Consider the following 22930-nt stretch of genomic DNA (forward strand, 5'->3'; position numbering starts at 1 on the left):
CTGCAATTCAGTCATCCATGGCAAAAACTGCACGAGTGAATCTTTGATTACTTATGCTGTAAGACCATGAGATGAAGCAGACTAGTATTTGAAAATGAAAAGAATGGCAGATTTCAGGTATGTTGTCTTTAGTGAAAATTAAGAATTGCTGGAATGAGTTCACGTAAAAATCACAAAAATAAACCAACTTCAGTTTTTGCTTGATTTTACTTAAAAATTTAGCCCAGTTTTCATTAATGCCATTATTTTAATTTCAGCTCTATTTTGCCAATCATGGTGTGAAAGTAAACACTGTGCTTTGGTACAAGTATCTTTTTTGCTGATATCCAGCCGTGCACAATATTCTCTTCTCTGCCAATACTACCAGCTATCAGTGTGTTCTGGCTGGCTAAAACCTCTCTAGACAAAGCTCTGCCCTACAACCTAATATAGAAAGGAAAAAACCCACACATTTTAAGTTAATTTTCTCACTGCCAGCACCCTCCTAAATCAGAATAAATCCTGCATGTTAGATAATTATAAACACAGCAATTTTTTTTTAATACACTCCTAAGGTATTTTTTTCCTTCTAAAGCGGGTGAGTCAACTTATTCTAGTAGTGATGAACAAGAAGAGCCTAAGTAATGTCATGGGTCAAAGCGTACTTTCAGGCTAATCTGAGCTAGCCAAGCCTTTGTCTTGTTGCCTTCTCTTGCAGCTAGAGCTCACAGTTTTACAACAGGAGACAGTATTTAAGGAAAAAAAAAACCCACCTAGTTCTCGATATGTTAAAGCAATAAAACTTTTAACACTAGTAGTAATTGGGTCAGCAAACCAGAGGCTCGACTCTCACATGATGCAATGCTGCCTTGTCAAAAAAAAAAAAAAATAAAAATAAGAAAGCTAAAAAGCTCAGCTGCTAGATCTGGAGTTCATGAAAACCACTTGCATACACACACAAACCACTGCAAGACCAGTAAGACAGATGTCAAGAAATCCACAAACAAGGAACAAAGCATATTTGTTCTTAGTAACAAGGGAGAAGGTGTAATCTTAGTGAAATAGGATTCTTGCAGTACTGGCATTGCTGTCAGGATAAATTACTTGCATCAGCAAATCCAAATACAGAAGCAGACCTGTCAGGGTGCCAGACTAGCTCAAACAACTGCCCTTTCAGCAAGGCATTTCTATTGCACACATTTAGTTCATATTTCACTGCTTTCCCTCTGTTCTTATTTTTGTGTCTTTGCTTCATGCTCTCTCTTTTGTGAAACTATATTCCACATCATGGCAAGAATTTGCAATTCAACATTAAAACCAAGATGGATGCAATTTAGAGGGTTTTTTTGGTGTAACTTGCACAGAATGCCTTCCTGAATGACACACATGAATAAAGCTCACTGCTGGTATTGCGTTTCCCATAAAGAAGATATGAATGAAAAATTAGTTTATGACTATATAAATTTTGATTATTCTGACACATTGAAACAGTTCTAGAAGAGCACATATTTGCAGTTCTCAGCATGTCAAAAAGGTTCATTTCCATTGTTATTCCACAGAAAATAGAATGCAGTTCTTAACTGTAACCACAGTACAGACAAAACTAAATGAGACCTTAAAAGACAAAACTCAGCACGAGAAAAACATGCTCTTGAAGAGTCAATATATATATATTTATACTTTGGTCCACTACATGAACAATGCAAGTAAGCACTGGCTTTGAAGACGTGGGGTGATTCTGCCACCATACTACATGCTCAGGGTGCCTTAATCCATCCCTGATGGAAACATATTCTATAAGACACCCTATCAAACTACCAAAATCTCAGTTGTTTTCCAGTAGCATCTGTAAGACCACACTGCATCTCAGGTATCTGTCCATAGTTCTGAAAATCACTTATAAACTATCAATATAAATACTACAGAGAACATTTTATTATGCAATGAAAATATTATAGGACCAAAGCTCATCCAAGTTTGCTTAAGGATACAATGGAAACGTGGTGTTTATGCAACTCTATTTTTTCTATCTTTAAATGCTGTCAATATATTAAAAAACGCTTCTCTAAGGTCCTCTACAGTATTCAGACAGAAACATATGGGGGGGAGGAAACCAAAGAATATCAAAATAATGAGAAGAATATTGTGTACTAATTCTAATACTACTACACTATTGTATACTAATTCTTACTAATTCTAGCCAATGGTTACACATAATGCAAGTCCTAAAGTGACTAGAATATGAGAAAATAATTTATGCAAATAATAGTACATAATTACATTTCCAGAAAAGCTGGGATATACACAGTAAACAATTACGTTTTGAACCAATAAACTGCCCTAATAAATTGTTCAAGAAGCTGCTAAAACATGCTATAACCATGAGATAAACAGAAAGATGCTTAAATTTTGGGGAAAAAAATCAATTTTGCAAATATATAAACAAACGAACACTCAAATATTTTGTTGCATGAGGGAACTACAGTATACTGTAAAATACAGCCTGCAAAACTGCCAGACAAAATAGTTCTGAAGTCTGCATTGTAAAAACATAATGGCATCTCAATAAAAAAGGCACAACTAAGAAAGAGATTAATCACAAAAGTAAAAAGAAATGCATAGAATTTAATATTAATTAGAAAAATCAGTTGTGAAGGAACAGTCCAATGACAGATGGAATGACGCAGGGTAGGGAAGATCGGTATATAAACTAATGTTAGAAATACATTTTTAAAAGACTTTCTATTTGGAATTATATTATGGGTTTTTAGTACGGTTTCAGTTTTTTAGCAGCAAATTCAATACCACCGTCAGTGTAATTAACAATAGACAGTGGGCTAATTTTAGGTGAGAACTGTATGCTCATGTGCATATTACAAAGCCACATGTATCTTCCTAACTAATTAACTGTAAAAATATATAAATAATTTACAGCTATATACCCACATTTTACCCACAAAGACATGCACAATCGCAACGCAAAAAGGCAGCCTGGCACCATGGGAATGTGAATTATAGTGACAACCACATACAAATAAAAACTGAATAGAAATTCATTTTGATGTCACTATCTTATTCATTCAGGGAGTTATCCAAAGCTCACTAACATCAATGCAGAGTTCTCCACGGCCTCAATGAGATTTAACAGAGATCTTTAATGAGAAACAGAACTAGCCAGCATATGCTTACAATAGCTGACTGGGTTTACAAAGGTCAGTATGATTAGCAGTATTTTTATCCTGGGTTATCTTAAACTTTACCTTGAATGCTCGGTGTGAGTACTCAAAAAAAGCTAACTCTATTTAAAGCTAACTCTATTTAAATGTCAAAGCAGCCTACACAAACAGAATACAAAGCTCTTCCTTCTGATGGGGCAAATCAGGAAAGGTCCCACATGAGTGTGACCAACTGGTTAATAGCTCTGATTTGCTTAGACCTTGAGTGATTATTATGGTGTAATCTTTATCTGTAAAACATCCAAACACAATAAACTTTCTCTCTCTACATGCACCACGCTAATCTTATTTTGAAAGCAATTGTTCCTCCATAGCACTGTGCATGAGAAACTGAAGTATCAGACAGGCCAGGAGTACCAGTTTATACTGTCTGATCCAAACTTGCACCACAAAGTGTAGATGGAAAAAACCCTGCTAGGCCTTCAAACCTCACAGGGGCATAAAGAATGGAGAGGAAAAGAAATGCTCATTCTCACAGCAAACAGTCTGACACAAACTGCTTGCTTTCTCTATGCTATGGCCAGAAGTTTAATAGAAGCAAAGGTCTTACACAGATAAGCAAGGCTGGCATGGCTATACACTGGAGCTTCAAACATTTATTTCACCACTGATCTAAATTTATAACACAGTGAAGTCAAAAGTGAAGAATAATTTTTAGAAGAGATTTTGCATGAGGTGGCAAGTAATAGAAACCTCGTCCTCTTTTTCTACAGTGACATATTATAACTGTGACCCAAGAGCTGTTTACCTCATATTAAAAAAAAAAAAAAAATCAAAAATTATTTGCCCAATAGAAACAGGAAAAATAGAACCACATAAGAGAAATAAAAATCCTAGGATATAAGTGATCCTGGCCTAACCATTCATTCTAGTTATCTCTAGCCTGCTTAAAAGAGGTAAGTCATCAAACTGTATCCTTGCTTAGCTGCTTTATGACATGGTCAGTTTCTATTGAAGCAACATCAGTTATTTCCAAACATATCTTTGTTCCTGTCTAGATTATCTTCACACATATTTGACATAAGAGCTGTTGATAAAAAGAAGAATCCTTTCTTTCAAACTCGTAAATGAGGATATTGCTTCTACCTGACAACTCAAATTTTGAGTCCAGAAGTAAAAACAAAGGAGTTTTCAATTCAAATTCAAAAAAACCCTACAACATTCCTAGGCATGAGCTAACTTTGCATTTTTCATTGATGAGTTCTTAATCACATGGATCATTACTGTCTCTGTAAGGGAAACTCACTGTGAACGTGAAAACCTGAGAAAGAAAGACAAATAGAGATGCTTTCTGAGAAGGCACCGAGTACCAGCTGGAATAAATGGGCCTATGCTATTTTATACCCAGCTGAGGCTCTGACCAAGGGCAGAGAACTGCTGTATTTATAATATTAAGGTATATAAAGGAGAGAGATATAGATTGTTGGACATATGCAATGTTTCTTTATATACACAGTGTGTTCATAAAAAATACATGTGACTACCAGCTGACACTGGACAATTACAAAACAGGTGTAGTATATAACCCTGATGTGTGGTTTCTTCATCCTTTTCCAGAAAAAGGTTTCCTTTCCTGCCACAGGGAATCATCATGTCACCTTTCAAACAGATCAACTTCATGAATTGAAGTGGAGTCAAACTGCACAAAATCAGGACTATTATTTTGGCCAAAATCATGAATTTATGTAAGCATGCTATATCAACATTTTTCATATATTTTCTTTCTTCCACTAGGAAAATGATCAGCACTGTTCTGATAACCTGGGCTACAAAGCAATGGCATGCACTTTGCAGAGAAAATATTAAATAAATCTGCAGCACAGAGCTATGCCAAGATCCATGCTGTGAACTGTGAGACTTTCTCCTGCAACTACACTGGCACTCGTTACATAAATTCTGGCTGATCAAGAGTAAGGGATAATTAATTAAGAAATTAAATTCAAATTCTGCCAAATCATCTATATGGCCATATACAAACATAAATACTGAAATGGGCAACTACATGCATGGTTGGCACTCTGCTACCTGAATACTAGACCTACATTTTTATCTATTACATTTTTATTCTTCTTGTACATCCATTTATGGCAACAGTTGCATATCATCAGTTTTACTGCTTTATGTATATAACTACTCATTTCTCCATGTCATGAAATCTCTGAAACTTATCATAAGGAAGAAAAAAATTTAATATAGCAGGAATACAGGACTGTGAAACCAGAATTTGAGAAGCTATTTAAATAAGGATAATTCTTTTTGGTTTTAACCTACTAGACTTGAAGTCAATGGCATCAGCTATAAGCTTCATATCAAATGGTCTTTTGTTACAAAACTGTTTGACGAGTTGGTATTTTCATATCTATAACCCAAGTACATTTGCAGGAAATTCAAGTATAGTGCAGCTTGGGTGTTGTGTACTCATCATCACACCATTCTTTTTTGTTAAAAGAACTGGATAACTCATTGATAAATTTGTTGAATCTGGCAGTATTATTCGTTTTCTTATCATAAACTCTTCCATCTACCCTCTGTACTAAATGTGTCATGTAGCTCAAAATTACTCATGAACTCTTAACAACTGAGTATAATCAATCACTTCTATAGGCTTTTACAGACAATCTGGATTTCTTCCATTGCTTGCTCATTATTTTGCAATGCACTTTTCAGTATTTGCAGATTTATTAAAAAAATGTAATTGGTGAGATCAGCTCCATTGCCAAGGAGTGTTGGGTGGGATTTAGCCGACTGACCTGCAGCAATTGATCAAAACCATGGCAGTACTAAATGGGAAAATGGTTTCATTTTTGTAGCTGTACAGCTTTATGGTCTTCAGCCACAAGTTAATCACAGCCAATTGCACAGAACTGCTGATGTTGGGACATTACATATTAATGGGGTTGCTATTTTTAATGCTTCTCTGCAAGGTGCCGTTAAGACTCGGCTGTTGAGAACGCTGGGGCAGCACGCTATGCAAGTCCATGCTGAGCTGGAGCACATCGCACTTTTGTACGAAAATGTTTCATTCAGGCAAACACAGGAGAAGTAAGAAAAAAGCTAATCACTTCCCTTCTGAATACATGGAGTAGACATGTATATCTTTGTAATCTCTACATCTGGGAGGACAATGTGTTTCACTGCGAATGTGGTTTTAGTAAGACTGCGACACACAGACACATGTAGTCTACAAAGATTAAGTGACTAGATCAGCAGCAGAACAAACAGAACATAAATGGAGGATAGAAAACTTCCATTTTTCAGTATTAAAAATTAAGTGTATGCATTTGAGACTATGAATCTCTAAGTGTGGCTCAAAAACACTCTGAATGTGACCTGCAAAAGAACATCATGAACATGGGCAATGAAATGAACTGATAACTTGGTTGGACCACTTCAGAAGATCTTTTGGTTGAACTGAGATTTGTGTGACCCCGCAGGACCTCAGAGCTATGTGCTAGTCCCAGCCTGTAACCTCACACTCATTAAGTACTATCATCAGCAAATTAACACACTGTCAGGACTGCCTGTTGTAAACTATGAAGATCCTGAAAAGCAAAGGAGCCCAGGAAGGCTGGACATTCTTCAAGAAGAAAAATCTTAATGGCACAGGAGCAGGCCACCCCGTGCGCCAAAAGGTGAGTCAGCAGGGAAGAAGACTGGCCTAGGTCTGAATGGAGAGATTTGGCTGAAACTTGAAGCGGGGGTGCGGGGGGAGGCGGGGGGGGAAAGTATGGAAAAAGAAAAAAGACAGACCTTTGGAAGAAAGGGCAGGCCACTCAGGAGGACTACAAGGATTTAGTGAGATTATGCACGAAAAAAATCAGAAGGGCCAAAGCCCAACTAGACCTTTAAATCAGGCTACTGTGGTAAAAGACAGTAAAAAATGTTTCTCTAAATACATTAGCAACAAAAGGAGGGCTAAGGAGAATCTCCATCCTATATTGGATGTGGGGGGGAACATAGTGACAAAGGCTGAGGTACTTAAGGTTAGTCTTTAATAGTAAGGCCAGTTGTTCTCAGGGTACCCAATGCCCTGAGCTGGAAGATGGGGATGGGGAGCAGAACGAAGTCCCCACAGTCCTGGAGGATACAGTTAGTGACCTGCTGCTCCACTCAGATACATCTACGCAGCTGGATGGGATCCACTTAAGTGTACTGTGGGAGCTGGCAGAAGTGCTCACCAAGCCACTTTCCATCCTTTACTAGCAATCCTGGCAGTTTGGGAAGGTTCCAGAAGAATGGAGGTCAGCCAATGGGATGCCCATCTATAGGAAAGACCAGAAGGAGGATCAGGGGAATGACAGATCTGTCACTCTGACCACAGGGCTGGAGAAAGTTATGGAGCAAACCATCCTGAGTGCCATCACACAGCACATACATGACAACTAGGTGATCTGGCCCAGTCAGACCGGTCCTGCTTGATGAACATGATCTCATTCTATGACAATATAACCCACTCACTGCATGAGGCAAAGTCCCTGGATGTCATTTACCTGAACTTTAGTCAAGCCTTTGACACTATTTCCACAGCATTCGCCTGGAGAAACTGGCTGCTCATGGCTTAGCTGGACATACTCTTTGCTGGATTGTTCTCTGGGTAAAAAAACTGGCTGAATGGCCGAGCCCAAAGAGTGGTGGTGAATGGAGTTACATCCAGTTGGGGGCCATTCACACTGGTGTTTCCCGGGCTCAGTATTGGGGCCAGCCCTGTTCAATATCTTTATCAACAATCTGGATGAGGGGATTGAGTGCAGTAAGCTTGCAGACGACACCAAGGTTGTGCCGGAGTGTTGATCTGCTTGAGGGCAGAAAGGCTCTGCAGGGGGGTCTGGATGGGCTGGATCAATGGGCTGAGGCCAAGTGACAACATATGTGAAAACATATAAGAAGAAGTGCCTGCTGGGTCCTGAACTTGGGTCACAACAACCCCACAAAATGCTACAGGCTCAGGGAGAGTGGCTGGAAAGCTGCCTGGTGGGAAATGCTCTGGGGGTGCTGGCTGGTGGCAGATGAACATGAGCCAGCAGTGTGCCCAGGTGGCCAAGGAGGCCAACAGCAGCCTGGCTTGTGTCAGAAACAGTGTGGCCAGCAGGACAAGGGCAGTGATCGTTCCCCTGCACTGGGCACTGGTGAGGTTGCACCTCAAATCCTGTGTCCAGTTTTGGGCTCCTCACTTCAGGAGGGGCACAGAGGTGCTGGAGCGTGTCCAGAGAAGGGCAATGAAGTTGGTGAAGGGTCTAGAGATCAAGTCTTATGAGGAGCAGCTGAGGGAACAGGGGCTGTTTAGCCTAGAGAAGAGGAGGCTCAGGGGGGATCTTATTGCTCTCTACAGCTGCCTGAAAGGAGGTTGTAGGCAGGTGGGTGTCAGCCTTTTCTCCCAAGTAGCAAACAACAGGACAAGAGCAAATGGTCTCAAGTTGTGCTACAGGAGGTTTAGATTGGATATTAGGAAAAATTTCTTCACTGAAAGGGTGATCAAGCATTGGAACAGGCTGCCCAGGGAAGTCATGAGTCACCATCTCTGGAGGTATTTAAAAGACATGTAGTTGTGGCACTTCAGGACATGCTTTAGTGATGGACTTGGCAGTGTTAAGTTTATGGTTGGACTGAATGTTTCCGAACCTACATGATAGACATATGTAATCTTTTTCTTAACCCTTCATCTTTACATCATTCCCCAAACTGCTCAACTTTTAGCAAACAAGTTCTTTAAATGACTCAGTGAAGAACACGCCTTGATCTGCCAGGTAAATAGCCCTCCCAAGTACCATTAAATAACTGTTAATAGTTTTGAGAAATTTTAAATGTTGCACACACTGAAATGTATATTGCACATACTAAAATAGTCTGCCAGGTTTCCAGCACATTTCTTTATTATCTGAACCAAGGCTTATTCAGCTAAGAAACCTAAGCAATAGGACTGGGACTAAAATTGCAACATTACAATCTATTTCAGAGCGCTATATATGCTAAGTTCAGCACATATGATGTACTGTTGCAGATGATAATTGCCCTATGCAGCTTGCCTAAAAAAAAATGGGGGGAAAAAAGTTGTTTTCTTTACCTTGAGCATGTCTAGCTAAATAACAAACATTGGGCTTGTTTGTTCTTATTAAATACCTTATAATGGGTAATCTTAGAACAAAACACTTTCACTGCCAAAGAGAACATCTGATTATATCCACCAGCTCACAATGTACTCCGTTACCCTGAGATATGCTAATAGAAAATACACAGAAAATATGATGCCAATAGGATGTTCTGCTCTCTCTTTGCAAGCAGCTGGGCCAGGGTATGCCAGTGTATATTTCTGAGTGAAAAAGCAATTTAATACAATAAAGTTAAATCCTATTACTAAATCTAGTACATTTTTATTATTAGTTATTTAAATTTATGGGTATATGCAGTGTCAACACACCATGAAATGAAGGAATTACCAATTTCCAGCATGAATTACTTGATAAAACGGACTGCATTAAATACAGAGTTGTTGAATAAATCAGTAATGCTACAGTGGTTAATTACAAAGTTACTTAAAGGAAAAAAACCTGCAGTATTTTACAGTGTATTAAACTCACAATTGCTTCTTAAGTGGCTAACAGACAACATTAGTAAACACAATACATTTCATAGTGGACTACAGGAAACACTTCCATGTCTTCAAAAACCATAGTTTAAGGCCACTTCCATATTGTTTAGCAATCAAGCTACAAAATATCACAAACACTTAGCTTTCCCTTAGTACTTACCATTAGTAGACTGCAAGTGCAGCATAAAAAAAGACTCTATAATTACACTTCTTTTACTGATGAGGTGAAAGATACATGCAGAGAAATAATGTAGCTAGTGATATATGACAGACTAATTGCAGACTGAGTGGTCTCACTTGGTCGCCCAAGTCTCAGGCAACTGTCATGATGAGTCTCACAGTGATTTTCACATAATTTTCAACATTTCTCATTTTTTCAAGCGCAATCTAAAAACATTGTATGGACACATTGAATTTTAATAACTGCCACAGAAAGCTGCAATTTCCCTCAGTAAAATAAATGATTAATTAGTAAAACACAGTATGCAATATATGTCCAGAGAAACTTAGCTCTCTTGTTAATCATGGCAATTAGCTTCAATTTCTAAAGCTTCACAGCCTGCATGGTGTTTTGCAGAACTGTGAAAGAAGCAGGGGCATGCACTGAATAATTTATATTCCAAATTACACAAACATAAAGGCAACGTACCTTAATTTTTTAGATTAGCAATCAGCAAGGTCACTTCTGATAGCTCATAAATATATCTAAAAGTAGAGTTATGTAGTTGTTAACCTATATATTGCATAAAGAATACAGGGAAAATGTGACCTGTAGAAATAAGCATAAATGTGGGCAAGATTTTCTTTTTACTGGGACAGTCAACAAGTCAACATCTCAAGTTTGAACAAAAAACCATTACCACTGACTACATGGATTCCTTCCCAAAATAGCTGTATTTTTTCACTACATTTATTTCAGCATAAAGACCCTCTCTGGCCAGGCACAAAATCATATCAGTTTTCTTCATATATCTCTGCCTAAAATGTCCTCCCAATTAGCCAGCCTTCAACATTGCCTCAGTTAGCCATAATTCAAATGATAAAGAAGTTAATAGAAGGAAATAATTCCAGTGTCATCTGGAAGAGTACAGGAAAGCCCATATATCATTTGGGAAAGAGTCATTACATAGTCGTTATTGTTGATAGCAATAAGTTAGGAAGAAGCTACAGTCTAATTTTTAGAACCTCACTGACTACGTGAAAGTAATTAGTGGCCAGAAATGTAGAAATTATAGCATGGCACTTGAGGGAGAAAAGATGGTACAGATTCTGAGTTGAAGACCAGTTCAGAGCAGAAAGGCCTGCCTAAAGTCAGAAAGTGAAGAATTAATTTCTTAAGAGAGGGCAAACCTAGCAATTTCGTCCATCCAACTGTGCTGCTTTTTTTTTTTTTTTTTGAATGAGAAGAGTTATTACTGAGAAAAAGGTCAACACCAAGTAAACTTTGAGGAAAGAAACCCAGTTCAATAAACATCAGTGACACAGAGAGAAAAGGGAGACCAAGAACTGTTGGTAAATCACAGACAGGCTACACGACAGTTTGTATTGTCTTATATGCTGAAGTGGCTTTTATCAAGCTGCCTGTGCTGCTAATCTCTGGTAATGCTTTTGCATGAAACTTTGCAGCCCACGCGTCCTGTTTATTCCATTTATTGTAGATTTGTCTGTCAGAAATAGAGCATCCATGAGAAAAACCTGCTGAAAAGATTCAGATGTACTTTCTGGACCAATATCTGGTGGATCACAAGTTTCTCCATGAGCACATGGAGAAATAGTATGTCCTCCATACTATCTTCAGCCTTGTTCAATGAGGTTCTCAAAGCAATAAGGGACAACTTGCCTTATAAGACTTGCATGGCCAAAGCTATAAAGAATTTTTAGGAGATGTTTTCAAGGCTTTTTCACTGGAAGTGAATTGGTAATTAATTTTCTTAATTGAACTATCATTCATTAGTCTTTTACTAAATACATTACCTAACAACATTCTCAATCTTGCAAGTTACTGCCATGTCTTCAATTTCCCTTTTCACAAGACTAATAACAAGCTAAACTCACAGCTTTATAAATCTGCAGCACAGTACAGCATATATTGCATGCAGTTTTTCCATTTAGATTCTTAAATTACAAGCAACTGCAACAAAAAAAAAACAAAACAAAACAAAACAAAAAGCAGCATATCTTACTAGCTAGTATTTCATTTTGGCAGATCATAATTAAATTATTCCTCAGAAGCAGTGGTCAGTGCTTATGAAGAAGGATTATACTGAATAATAGGGATAATATTTTAAGTCAATTAACAGTTATTTTTCAATAGAGGTGTACACTACTGTAATTTCTTCTTCTATGGATAACATCAGCTATAAAACAGAAATACTGCAGCTTTTTTTCTAATAACTTATGTAATTTTTCCCTATGTAGATTGTATGCTTTGTATATTTTCTAAAGTGCATGAAAACATGTGACATATTATTATTTTTATAAATAAATATACTTATTTTATACTGTTATAGGCATAAAATATTTCACTTCTATACCATATAAGCCTGTCAGTAGGAACTATGTTTGACTACATTTAAAAATACATGAAAGCTCCATGGTAAGGGAATAATTTTTCTTTTATGTCTTTTACTTTGTACTGTTGTGAGTTTGATTTATAATATTGGTTGGGGCAGAAGTGATTTCTGGATGAAGAAATTACATCTGGTTACAATGGAAGCAGGGTACCTTCTCCATGGAAACTGCCTGACAAATACGCTCAGATGACTTATTTATCAGATTCTTCAACACAATATTTCAATTTGCTGAAATTATATTTTCCTGAAATCTTTCACTAATAATTTAAAAGTGACATAAATGTATAAATGTCTGTATTTCTGAAGATAATCAAGTTGTGTCATTCCAATACAAATTTGTAATGTATTTCAAGGTCATCTTCTCTTCGGATGTTCAAACTAGCTATTTATGTTCTTTTGGATCATACTCCAGTTTTGGTTTAAGTCCTAATATTTTAATGTGTTTATAAGACTGTGTGAATATTTTGTTGTTACTGCTCTTTCACCATGAGTAATGCCTGTATAGTGGATGAGTTTGTTAACTCTTTATGGAGAAATGAAAATGATGTAGTTTAAAAATTACCTTAAAAAGTAATTTTTTGTTTCAAGAATTACTACGTGTATTTATATCAGTAGAACTCATACTGTACTACATATCAAACAGCTATTTCTCAGATGGGGCTACTAAAAATTACACTCCCGTACCACTTAACAGTATTCATATCTTTTCTATCACCGTTACTATGCAAATTGCTCTTTAAAAACTGAAATGCAAATAGCAACTCAAGGTAGCAAAAGTTTTCAGATTGGTCATTTCATTCTAGCTATGTAAAAGTTTTGTTTAGCTGTATACTGGAACAATGTGTACTACTACTAGGATAATCCATCTCAAAGGTCCTGAAAAACAGGGAGGTAAATTAGAGCACATATATCTTATATAAGCAACCACATGTAATATCCAACTGTAGAATTAGAAAAAGGCCATTTTGATTTTATTATGAAGGCAAGACAAAAAGAAAAGGAAAGCAGAGAATCACACTGTGTTACAGTCAGCTGGAGAGATGGAAATTATATGGTACTATGCAACACGTAAGTAAAAGACTGAATGATTAAGATGAAAAAAAAAACCCAAAAACTATGTGAGTTACACAAGGACATGAAATTCCAGCAAGTCGCACAAGAACTCTTGTGTTCCTTTTGTGGAGATCACCTGGTGAATGTTTTTAAAGATGAAGTATTACAAGGTCCAACATATCTCCATATAGAACATCACAGTAGATTCTTACACAAGTTTAATGGAACTTGGTAAGTTAAAAATAAAATTCTTACGCTTACCATTGTGGTAAAAAAGAACTTTCCTGAACAAAACAGAGTTATTCACACTAGAAGCAACAGAGCATGCTTCCAATGTCACCAGCTGAAATTTACAACTATGTCATGTAATATTATGATTCTTATTATTTATTTCCATATATAATAGCCTTACAAATCCTTCTCAGTGGACAAGAACCTTGAAATCCACTCTATATTCCAACATTATAAAAGCAGGAACTGATGGAGAAGTAATGATTTCAGTTCCACCTTCAGCAAAACAGATGTTCATCAAGCAGTCCAATTGCATACATTATGCTTCTAGTGAACTGAAGGGAACTGGAAAGTATGAGGCTTGATATCCAACAAAAACATGTTATTTAGAAGAACTAATGGATAGCTATCATGGCTAAATCTTTGAAAAACCTTGTCAGACAGCTCAACAATTTGTTGAATTTAGATAAAGATAATAAAAAATTCAACATTAAAAAACCCAAACTTGCCAAATTCTATTTAAATGTCCCAGTTAAGTGACTAGCACTTCATCATACGATGAAGCTGCAACAAGTGAAATTCTGTTTATATCTTCGGGAAAAAAAATACAATAATGTAGTCAAATATTGGAACAGTTGCCCAGAGACTATGTGGGAACTCCTTTAAGGTACCAGAAACAGGTGGACATGGACCTGCACAACCTGTTCTAAGTCGGCCTTGTTTTGAGTAGAAAGAGGGGTTGGACCTCCAGAGAGACCCTCTGAACCTAAATTCTTCTGTAATAATATGAACAAAAAAGATAAAAAACAAACAGAAAAAAATTATCTTTCTTATGTATCTCAAAGAAGATGCAAGCTGTAGTTCATAAACAAAGATGAAAGCTTGTCAAAAATGTATCTAAGTCAAAGCCTCACAGCTGAAAAGTGTAAAAAAAAAAAAAATTCCCAACCCAATTTGTTTTCTTCTAAGTGTAAAGGGAATTGGATGTAAAAGAAAATTTTCAAAGCAACACCAGCAGTCCGTGGGGGAAGCAGAAGAATACAGCAGAACAGGACAAGCCAGGACCCTTGAAATTTTTAGAAAGCCCTAAGAAATCTGATTTCAGCCATCATTTACAAACTCAAGCTAGTAACCTTTAATTTTAGTACTGTTACTTAAGAGAACATTTTTTTCCCTTGCTTCTCTCCACTGAATAAATTGCATGCAACTTCATACTGATTAATAAATGTAGTAAAAAAACCCTGAAAATTCTAAAATACTAGAGGAAAACAATACAATTCCATCTGATCTAAAGCAGTTTGTCTCCCCTGCCTCTTTTTTAGTAAAAGCTCATGAGAAGCTTTACACTCTGCACACCAAGATGGCAGTATCCATTAAGTTCCACTATAGTATAAGCTTTCTGACCTCCACCATGTTGAGACACTACTATTTATACTTCTGCATCAATTCCATATATTCAAGACATATTAAAAGACATCAAGTCCATAAACTTTTCTGACCCTTTTCTGCTGCTTAGCTCATTAATGCTGAAAGCTATTAATTTAAGAAATGAGTGGGTGATTACCTCTTGAAGAACCCTCTTCATTTTCAGAAGCAATGTCTTTACAGCTGTGCAATCTTGCAGCATCAATCTGAAGGGCAAAGATTCAATGCCTCCACCTTCTTCCAGACCAGTAAAAGGCCACTCCACAGATGGGCTGCCAGCCAGCTGGCTAACACGAGGGTACCTGGCTTCTCCTTGGTCAACCTCCTTCGACAGCTTCAGAGATAGGTTCCTTACAAGACAAAACAGAAACATCAACACTGAAATATGAAAAAGAACTCAGTAATTTTAGGCTTTTAGTTTGAGTTTAAAGACACATTACACATTCACTTTTTGAGCCTGCTAGCATGAATGGCCTTTATAAAGTACATGTAGCCATATGGTGTTAGCAATAAAATATGCACTTATAAATGTACCATTTTCAACAGGAATTGAAACCATGCTCTGTCCCATGCCCTTCAAAATAAAGCCATTTTCTTAAAACAAAATATTCTATGGGCAAAGCTGCTATGGGTCTATTTTACTTCAGTTAATGAAAAAATGAATCTGTCATGCACTTTCAAAAGTGAAATCATGTTCCTCTTTATGCTTTGACTTCGAAGTCAAACAGAAAAGAAAACCACCAAAGAAAATACTCTCTTCTGAGCTAGCCCAGCGACATAAGATGAACCTGCTTTATTTAAAATGGAATTTGAAATTTAATTAAACTGTACTTACTCTGAAGTTTAGTTGCCATTGAAGTGGCTAAGAATCCATTAAAGACAACAAACAGAAAGCTTCAGGAAGATTATGATGGACTTCAGAGGTAATGGAATACCATTATTTTGCTGCGTACATATGATCTTCAATATTACAGCAAGATATAAGACTTCCCCATGCTGGAGCGAGTCCAGTGAAGACCAACAAGATGGTGAGGGGGTTGGAACGCACAACAAATGAGAAGAGGCTAAGAGAAGCCAGCTTTGCTCAGTCTTCCAAAGAGAAGGCAAAGGGAATCCCCATGGCTGACCAGAGCAATGTCCCCACTGTGAGAGTACAGAGATGATGCAGCCAGCTGTCCTTAGAGAAGCATAGCAGTGGGATGAAATCCAATGGAAAGAAGCTGGAATACAGGAAACTGTGACTAGACCTAAGAACTTTATTTATTTACTTATTACCATGAGGGTGGTCAAACAAAGGAGTAAGAGTTCAGAGATTCTATGGGATGCCCATCTTTGGAGATATGCACAACATGATGTGGCAAGTCCTTGAGTAACCTGCTCTAATGCTTTGAGTAAGGGCTTTGAACAGAGACCTGGAGAGGCCCCTTCCCACCCATTTGATTCTATGCTCCAGAGGGCATAGATTCATCAGCCAAAATCAGTCACAAAGAGCCAAAAGTTTAATAGCAGAAAAAGAATTTAAATAGAGATTACTTGACATTTTGGTGGAATGTCGAGAATGTAACTAAAAACACTAAGTATTTTTCTGGCATGAAAGCATTCACAACTTCAGTGCTGTACCTACTTTCTCTTCAGCCAGCAGGGAAAAAGGCCAAATCTGAATGGAGAATAAATCTGAGAATGTGGCTGCACTGTGCAACAGTAGTATATTAATTACTACTAAATTACAAAAATGCTGTAACAGCAATGCATGACACCCATATTCATACTAAATTTATTCACTACAATTAAAGATGTTAGCATAAGTAGTGAAGAAAATGACAATTATTATCCATTTAATGTATAGTTCTCATTTTCTATTCCATTTGAATTTTCATGCAACACAAAACTGAGTCTGAATTTTAAGCATGGCCATACTTTGGAAGGACAAAGAATATTTTTCTACATTAAATTTTCCTTAGCTAACTTTGGTTTCATAGAAACCAGATACAAGAAGGGATTAATATGATTTCTCAAGACAAGCAATTCCCAAGGCCATACTAACAAATTGGAAATGAGGCTACTAGAATTATCTTTCATGGATGGTTCATTTTTGTATTTTGCAAGCTACATAATGTGCAGTAGGGACAATGTGTTAGATCGAGACATGCACCACAGATCACATATATGGACAGATGCTCATGATGGCCAATGGAACTAAAATTTTCTAATCCAGCCTTTTCAAGACTCTCATAAAACAATGAAATTACTCTGTTTTAATTTTTAAATACATTGGAACAACTTTTTGAGTATAGTATTTTGTGTCCTTTAAAATAACAATCCAAGGTGAATGGTAAAGGTGCTATTGACTGAAGGATATTAAGCCACTGCTAATTCATAGCCTTAATTAAAGAAGCCTCAGGTATAAATCATGCAAAGAAAAAAAACTTCTAACTGAAGTTTCATAACATAGGCCACTTTAAAGGGTTTATAAAAGAAGTCATATTCAAACTATTGGAATGTACACTTACTTATGTAACCAGAAAAGCACATTATTTAAATTTAGTAAGACGAAATTACAAGATCCTCTTTTTTCCTGCCCAGTGCCTGCAGGCTGGGAAACAAATTATTCCTTAGAATATTCTGCATATTCACTTTGCAAGTCCCACCAAAGTTCCACCTTTCTCATACTCCTGAACAGGCATCTTATGTGGATAACATCCTGACACTGAGAAAGGACTAACTTAAGATGTAATTCCTCCTTTTACGCTATCATGGAGAAGAACTGGTTATCAATAGCAATACTCTGATGGCCCAGTGATGAGACAAGCAGTAGTCTTGGAGCACTGTCATCCTCTCTAACATGGAAGAGATGCAGTGTTTATGTATAAGCTATAAATGTACTAGAAAGACAGAAAATCTTAATTTCAGCTGAAGAAAATACCTTTAATGACTTCAGTGGACTTTATATTGATATTAATACTGCTCAACACACAAAATTACCATCTTTTCAAACCTTGTACTAAACTATGAAATGCACCATAATAACTTATCACCACTCACTGTCATAACACTTTAAAATCTAACTCAATTGCTACTGGAAAATAGCAAGTCAGAGTTGGCATACAGTGAACATTCAGGTCATATACTACCTCTGAACTGTCTGAAACGAATATAACTGATTTGTGACAGAAAAACTCTTCAGTGTCTGATACAACTCTTTCTATTCACTGCAGGAAAAAAAAAAAACAAACTAATTTTAAATTCATTCCAGAGCTGATACTTCAGCAAGTTCATTATTAACAACGTCCAGGTGGCCTATTACTGTATTATTATGGTAATCCACTGCAATTCATCTCAAGGCAGCAGTATAGATCTAGTAAGGAGGAAAAAAAAATAGAGTTCTTACTAAAAGTAGAGGTTTCCCCTTCACTAGTAAAGCACCTCTTTGGCTTTGAAGTTGGAGAATGGGCTGGTTCCTCCACTGGCAGTGCAGGAGCTTCTTACAGATGGCCAGCCCCCTTCACCTTACAAAGATGCGTATATTGTAATAAAAACATTTCACAAGCAAATGTCATCTGTGACAAACTTCTGAAGCTGTGGATAAAAAGCCTAAAGTTTTTTTTTTAATGACTAAATAAAATGTATTTCATTTAAATGACAAAATTAATTCTATAATATTATCAACATAAAAATTCCAGAAAAGTAATTTGGTTACTTTCAAATATATGGCTCCTGTCTGAGTTTTAGATTTGCCTGACATACACACACAGTTAGGCCATGTCCCTGCTTTAATAGAACCATACCTGAAAATGTGCCCGGGCACTGAAAGTCAGTCAGTGTTAAACCACTTCTGAAATGCCTTGACCCAACCCAGCTACCACACTCTCAAATGATTCCCTGGCATGGTTTGGTTGTCAGGACAGGAAAATTGGATGGGACCACTCCATTCTGGAGGATGTCAGTTGTGCAGATGTGCGCTAAAGAACCATCCCAGTAGAAGTCACCTCGAATCTCTGAATGTGACTATGCAGCCATCAAGCTCCAAGCTGAGATGTGAAACCAAGCCAGACTCCTAGGCAAGAGAAGAACCAGCCTGTTTTGAAAGGTCTGAGATGAACTGTGGGTACAGTGGCAAATCACAGCTGAGAAGAGTGGTAGGAAGCTACTCTTGATTTTCTCCCAGGTATTACAGACTTCACTTCCCAGATAAAAAGTGGTTCCCATATTGTGCTTGATGGAGATCAGACAAAGCCCGACAGATGGCATACTTAAAACTCTGCCCAGCCCTCTAGACCACTGTTTCTAGGGAAACAAGGTAATTCAAGGTGCCGAAGTGCTGTCAATCTAAAGCCTGTGGAATACCTGCTATACAGCTGCATGTTACATCTAAGGGGACCAGAAATGACAACAGAGAAAAGCAAGCTTAATGTCAGTAGAATTTTCGTCACCGTGAAGTCTGAAAATGCACAGAAAGTTTGTTACAAATTTGTAAATGTTAAATAGGGTGAAAACCTGTGCAAATCTGTACTTCAAGCCTGCTAGCTTGTTTCTGTTTTATCTAGACATATCCACTGAACACCGTGAATATATTTCCTCATTTCTAATGGATACAAAACCCAGAAGCCTCACTATCCACATTTAGCAAAATGGTAGTGCCATTAAGACAGAGTTCTATTTCAAAAGCAGTCTTTATTGAAATAGTGAGATAGCATTAAAATAATCAATCAGTGACTTTTAGCATTTTAATATCCTCCATAAATCCAAGGCAACTACATGTTCACTAACTGAGGAAGACAAAATTGTGCAGCTCTTTTCAAAGGTTCTTTCTGTTAGGAAGGTAGAAGAACAACTTTCTTATTCCAAAGCATCTTTAAAGAGGTTTATGGGGGAGGGGGGGAAGGATCCAAAGATTTGCAACTTGAGCTAATGTGAGTTATTCTTCCCTTCTTACTGATCCTCAGGTCAATTATTTGAAGAGCTTATGGTAATTTGAACTTCACTTACATAATGATTTCCAGATTACATGGAGTTTAATCTTCTTAGTTTTCATCAGCAGTGCTCAAGAATTTGCTATAGCAGAATTAGCCTAAACTAATACAATTGGTCCCACAGAGTCTGTACTTCCTGATACCAGATTAACAGAAGAGAACACATGTAACATTGTGGGCAACAGGAAGGCTCTGCAAGCACAGCAAAAGACCCCTGTCTCTATGGCAGGAGCTGAACATACCTTCTTTCTTCTCTGAGGGCTTAGCTTCTAAAGCAGGGTCTTGCAAAAAGCCTTAAATCATTTATTTTCAGCGTTTGAGTGTGTAATTCTATCTGTATATACTCACATATAAATACAGCATGTATATATACACACTTTTTAATGTATATGTATAGTTACAAAAATCAGGCACACAATCATATATAAACACATATAAATTTGATCTTCAAATATTTCAGCAAAAACACTCTCTTATTTGTTCATCACCTGGCCCACCAGGAAATACACGTCCTTTTATACTAGAAAAATGTAATTAGCTCCATATAGAGGTTATAACCTGAAATTCTTTTTCATACAAATCTAGATAGCCTTCAAACTGCACAAGAATTTTCTTTTTTCTCACCAACAGCAAATAGATGAAAGGGATCCTCCTGAGAAAAATCATTCATTACTATTTTGAGAAAGGTCCCTCAGCTGGACCATGTAAGACACATAAGAGCAATTATTTCTGATTTTTAGAGAAAAATCTGCTTACCTCAAACACTTCCAAAACTCAGTTCAAAGCACTCAATGGCTCACTTACAATGATGTACGTTATAGTCAAGCGCTACAATCAACCCAGACCAAATCTTAATCTCTGTGTAATCTCTTACTAATCTCACTTAGTAAGAAACATGTTCCATCCCAAACAGTTTACAACTGAAATACATGGACACCTTTCAGAAAAAAGAAAGGTCTTGCCTCATATTTAGCAGAAATCAGGCATAAACTTTTAAAAGCATGTTCCTAAATATTCCAATGGGCATATCAAATAATGCACTGCCAGATGCCTAAATATTCTCAAGCTCTAGTCAAGGAGGATAAAAATTGTCAAACTCCTTACTCAGTTCTGAAACTGCAGCCTTTGCAATAATGAAAAGATAAAAAGGTAAGCAAAACATAAACACTTGGCAAATTACCTGTACTAACATTCTTTGGCATCAAAATTTATACCTCTCTCTGTCTCACAAAATTTCTCAACATTAGTTCTGTTCTAACGGAGCATGCTTCATTAGTTATAGGGATGACACCTCAGAATATTAAACCACACCATGTCACAAGGTACCTATCGTTTGACATTTTACAGCTTTTAGAACTATGTATCATTTATTGATGCTCTAATGATATGATTTTTCAAGGCCAGCCTTTTACAAAAATGATGTTCGGTACCTGTCGCTATCAAAGTAGCAACCACACAAAAATGGGCACAAAATTCTAATGGCTAGTGCTGCCATAAGTTAAGACTGTGTCAGCCTTTTCCATTATAAGCTCTTTTATTTCAAAGGTTTATATCAGAGCCATAAGGACTTCCTTTGGGCTAGAACCTGGTGATCATGAAATATGGAATAAAATTTACAAAAAAAAAGAAAGGGAAAAAAGCCCTCCATTTTTCAGCTGATGGTAGAGTACAGCTGATAGGGGCATGTCAAGCATTTCTTTCCTTTCTCTAAACCCTACAGGAGTCATAGAGCTTTGTTTATACCCCCTGATCTAGCACACAGAAACACAACTCTTGAGATTTCAGTTCTTTCCTTCCTCCTGGAATCTATTAAAAAAATTAAATGTGATACAAATAAGATAATGTAACACCATACAGTAAATGGATAACATCCAAAAAAATAGCTACTTGGAAAAGATTGGTGGGGCTTATTTAATTTCAAGTATTAACAGTGCAGTAGTAAATAAAACATTACAGACAAACCAGGAAAAGTAAATGCAGCTGTCTGGGCATTGAGAGTATGGTAGAGTTTCAGTCTTTTTAATATTTTTTCCCTTTTTTTTCCACCAGAAAAATTCAGTAGGGGATCGTTCCTGAAACTATTTTACAACAGGCATACAAAACATAAATTGCAGTTTAATTATGCAGAAAAGCAAGCAGTAGCTCAAATTACTTCTCTCATTGGGATATAAACAAAAGAAGGTTTACTTTTTATTTGGACAAAGGATAAATCTAGCTGCAGCCTTCATAAACACTATGTACTTCTGACTGGAGACAACTTCAGCAAAGATAAAAGCTGAAGGCAATTGGGGTCCTCTCCAAAACTCACTCCTAATGTACTCGATGAAGCTGACCAACTCAGCTCACCTGGGACTAGAATAGCAAAATTTTAATCTAATCTGTTAAAGAAGACAGCCATTCAAGCGTGCCCAGTAAACTTTATGGTATTGGGGGAAAGGAGAAAGACAAATCTTTTTTTTGCAACTGTCACCTCCTAGATTAAAACAACACTTCTCACCTTTGATCTCTGTTCTCAATGCTTGAGTCTTGGCTTTTAGAAACTGTGCAAATGGAACATAAAACTTTCAAGTTATTACAAGGTTAAAAAATGTAAAAGCAAGCTGGAAAATCACAATGGGTACTGGATATGATGACTGCCTTCCAAGAAGCACAAGAAGTGCACTCCTTTCAGTTACCAAACTAATTTCCCTTGCTTAAAAACAAACTGTCAAATACTTCCCACTGTAGGTAAGTATTTTTTGCTACCAAGCCTTTTCAAAATTCTGCTCAAAATTTTGAATATTTCAAAAGAAAAAAAGAAGAAGAAGAAAAAAATTATTTAAAATGTTTTCTGCGCCTGGTAAGAAGCTACCGAACGGTTAGTATAGACTTCAGTTA

The 22930-nt window shown here is 36.9% G+C and overlaps 1 protein-coding gene across 5 annotated transcripts in view; it reads right to left on the reverse strand.

Moving 5' to 3' along the window:
• Positions 1–22930, reverse strand: part of CCSER1 (coiled-coil serine rich protein 1) — a 713303-nt gene that overhangs the window by 419303 nt on the left and 271070 nt on the right. For all 5 annotated transcript variants that reach the window (XM_055702311.1, XM_055702315.1, XM_055702326.1 and 2 more), the window contains exon 6: positions 15223–15433. In XM_055702311.1, the coding sequence (XP_055558286.1) occupies positions 15223–15433 (211 nt within the window). The remainder of the gene's footprint in view (positions 1–15222; positions 15434–22930) is intronic.

The sequence above is a fragment of the Falco cherrug genome, chromosome 1, assembly GCF_023634085.1.
Source record: "Falco cherrug isolate bFalChe1 chromosome 1, bFalChe1.pri, whole genome shotgun sequence".
NCBI lineage: Eukaryota > Metazoa > Chordata > Aves > Falconiformes > Falconidae > Falco > Falco cherrug.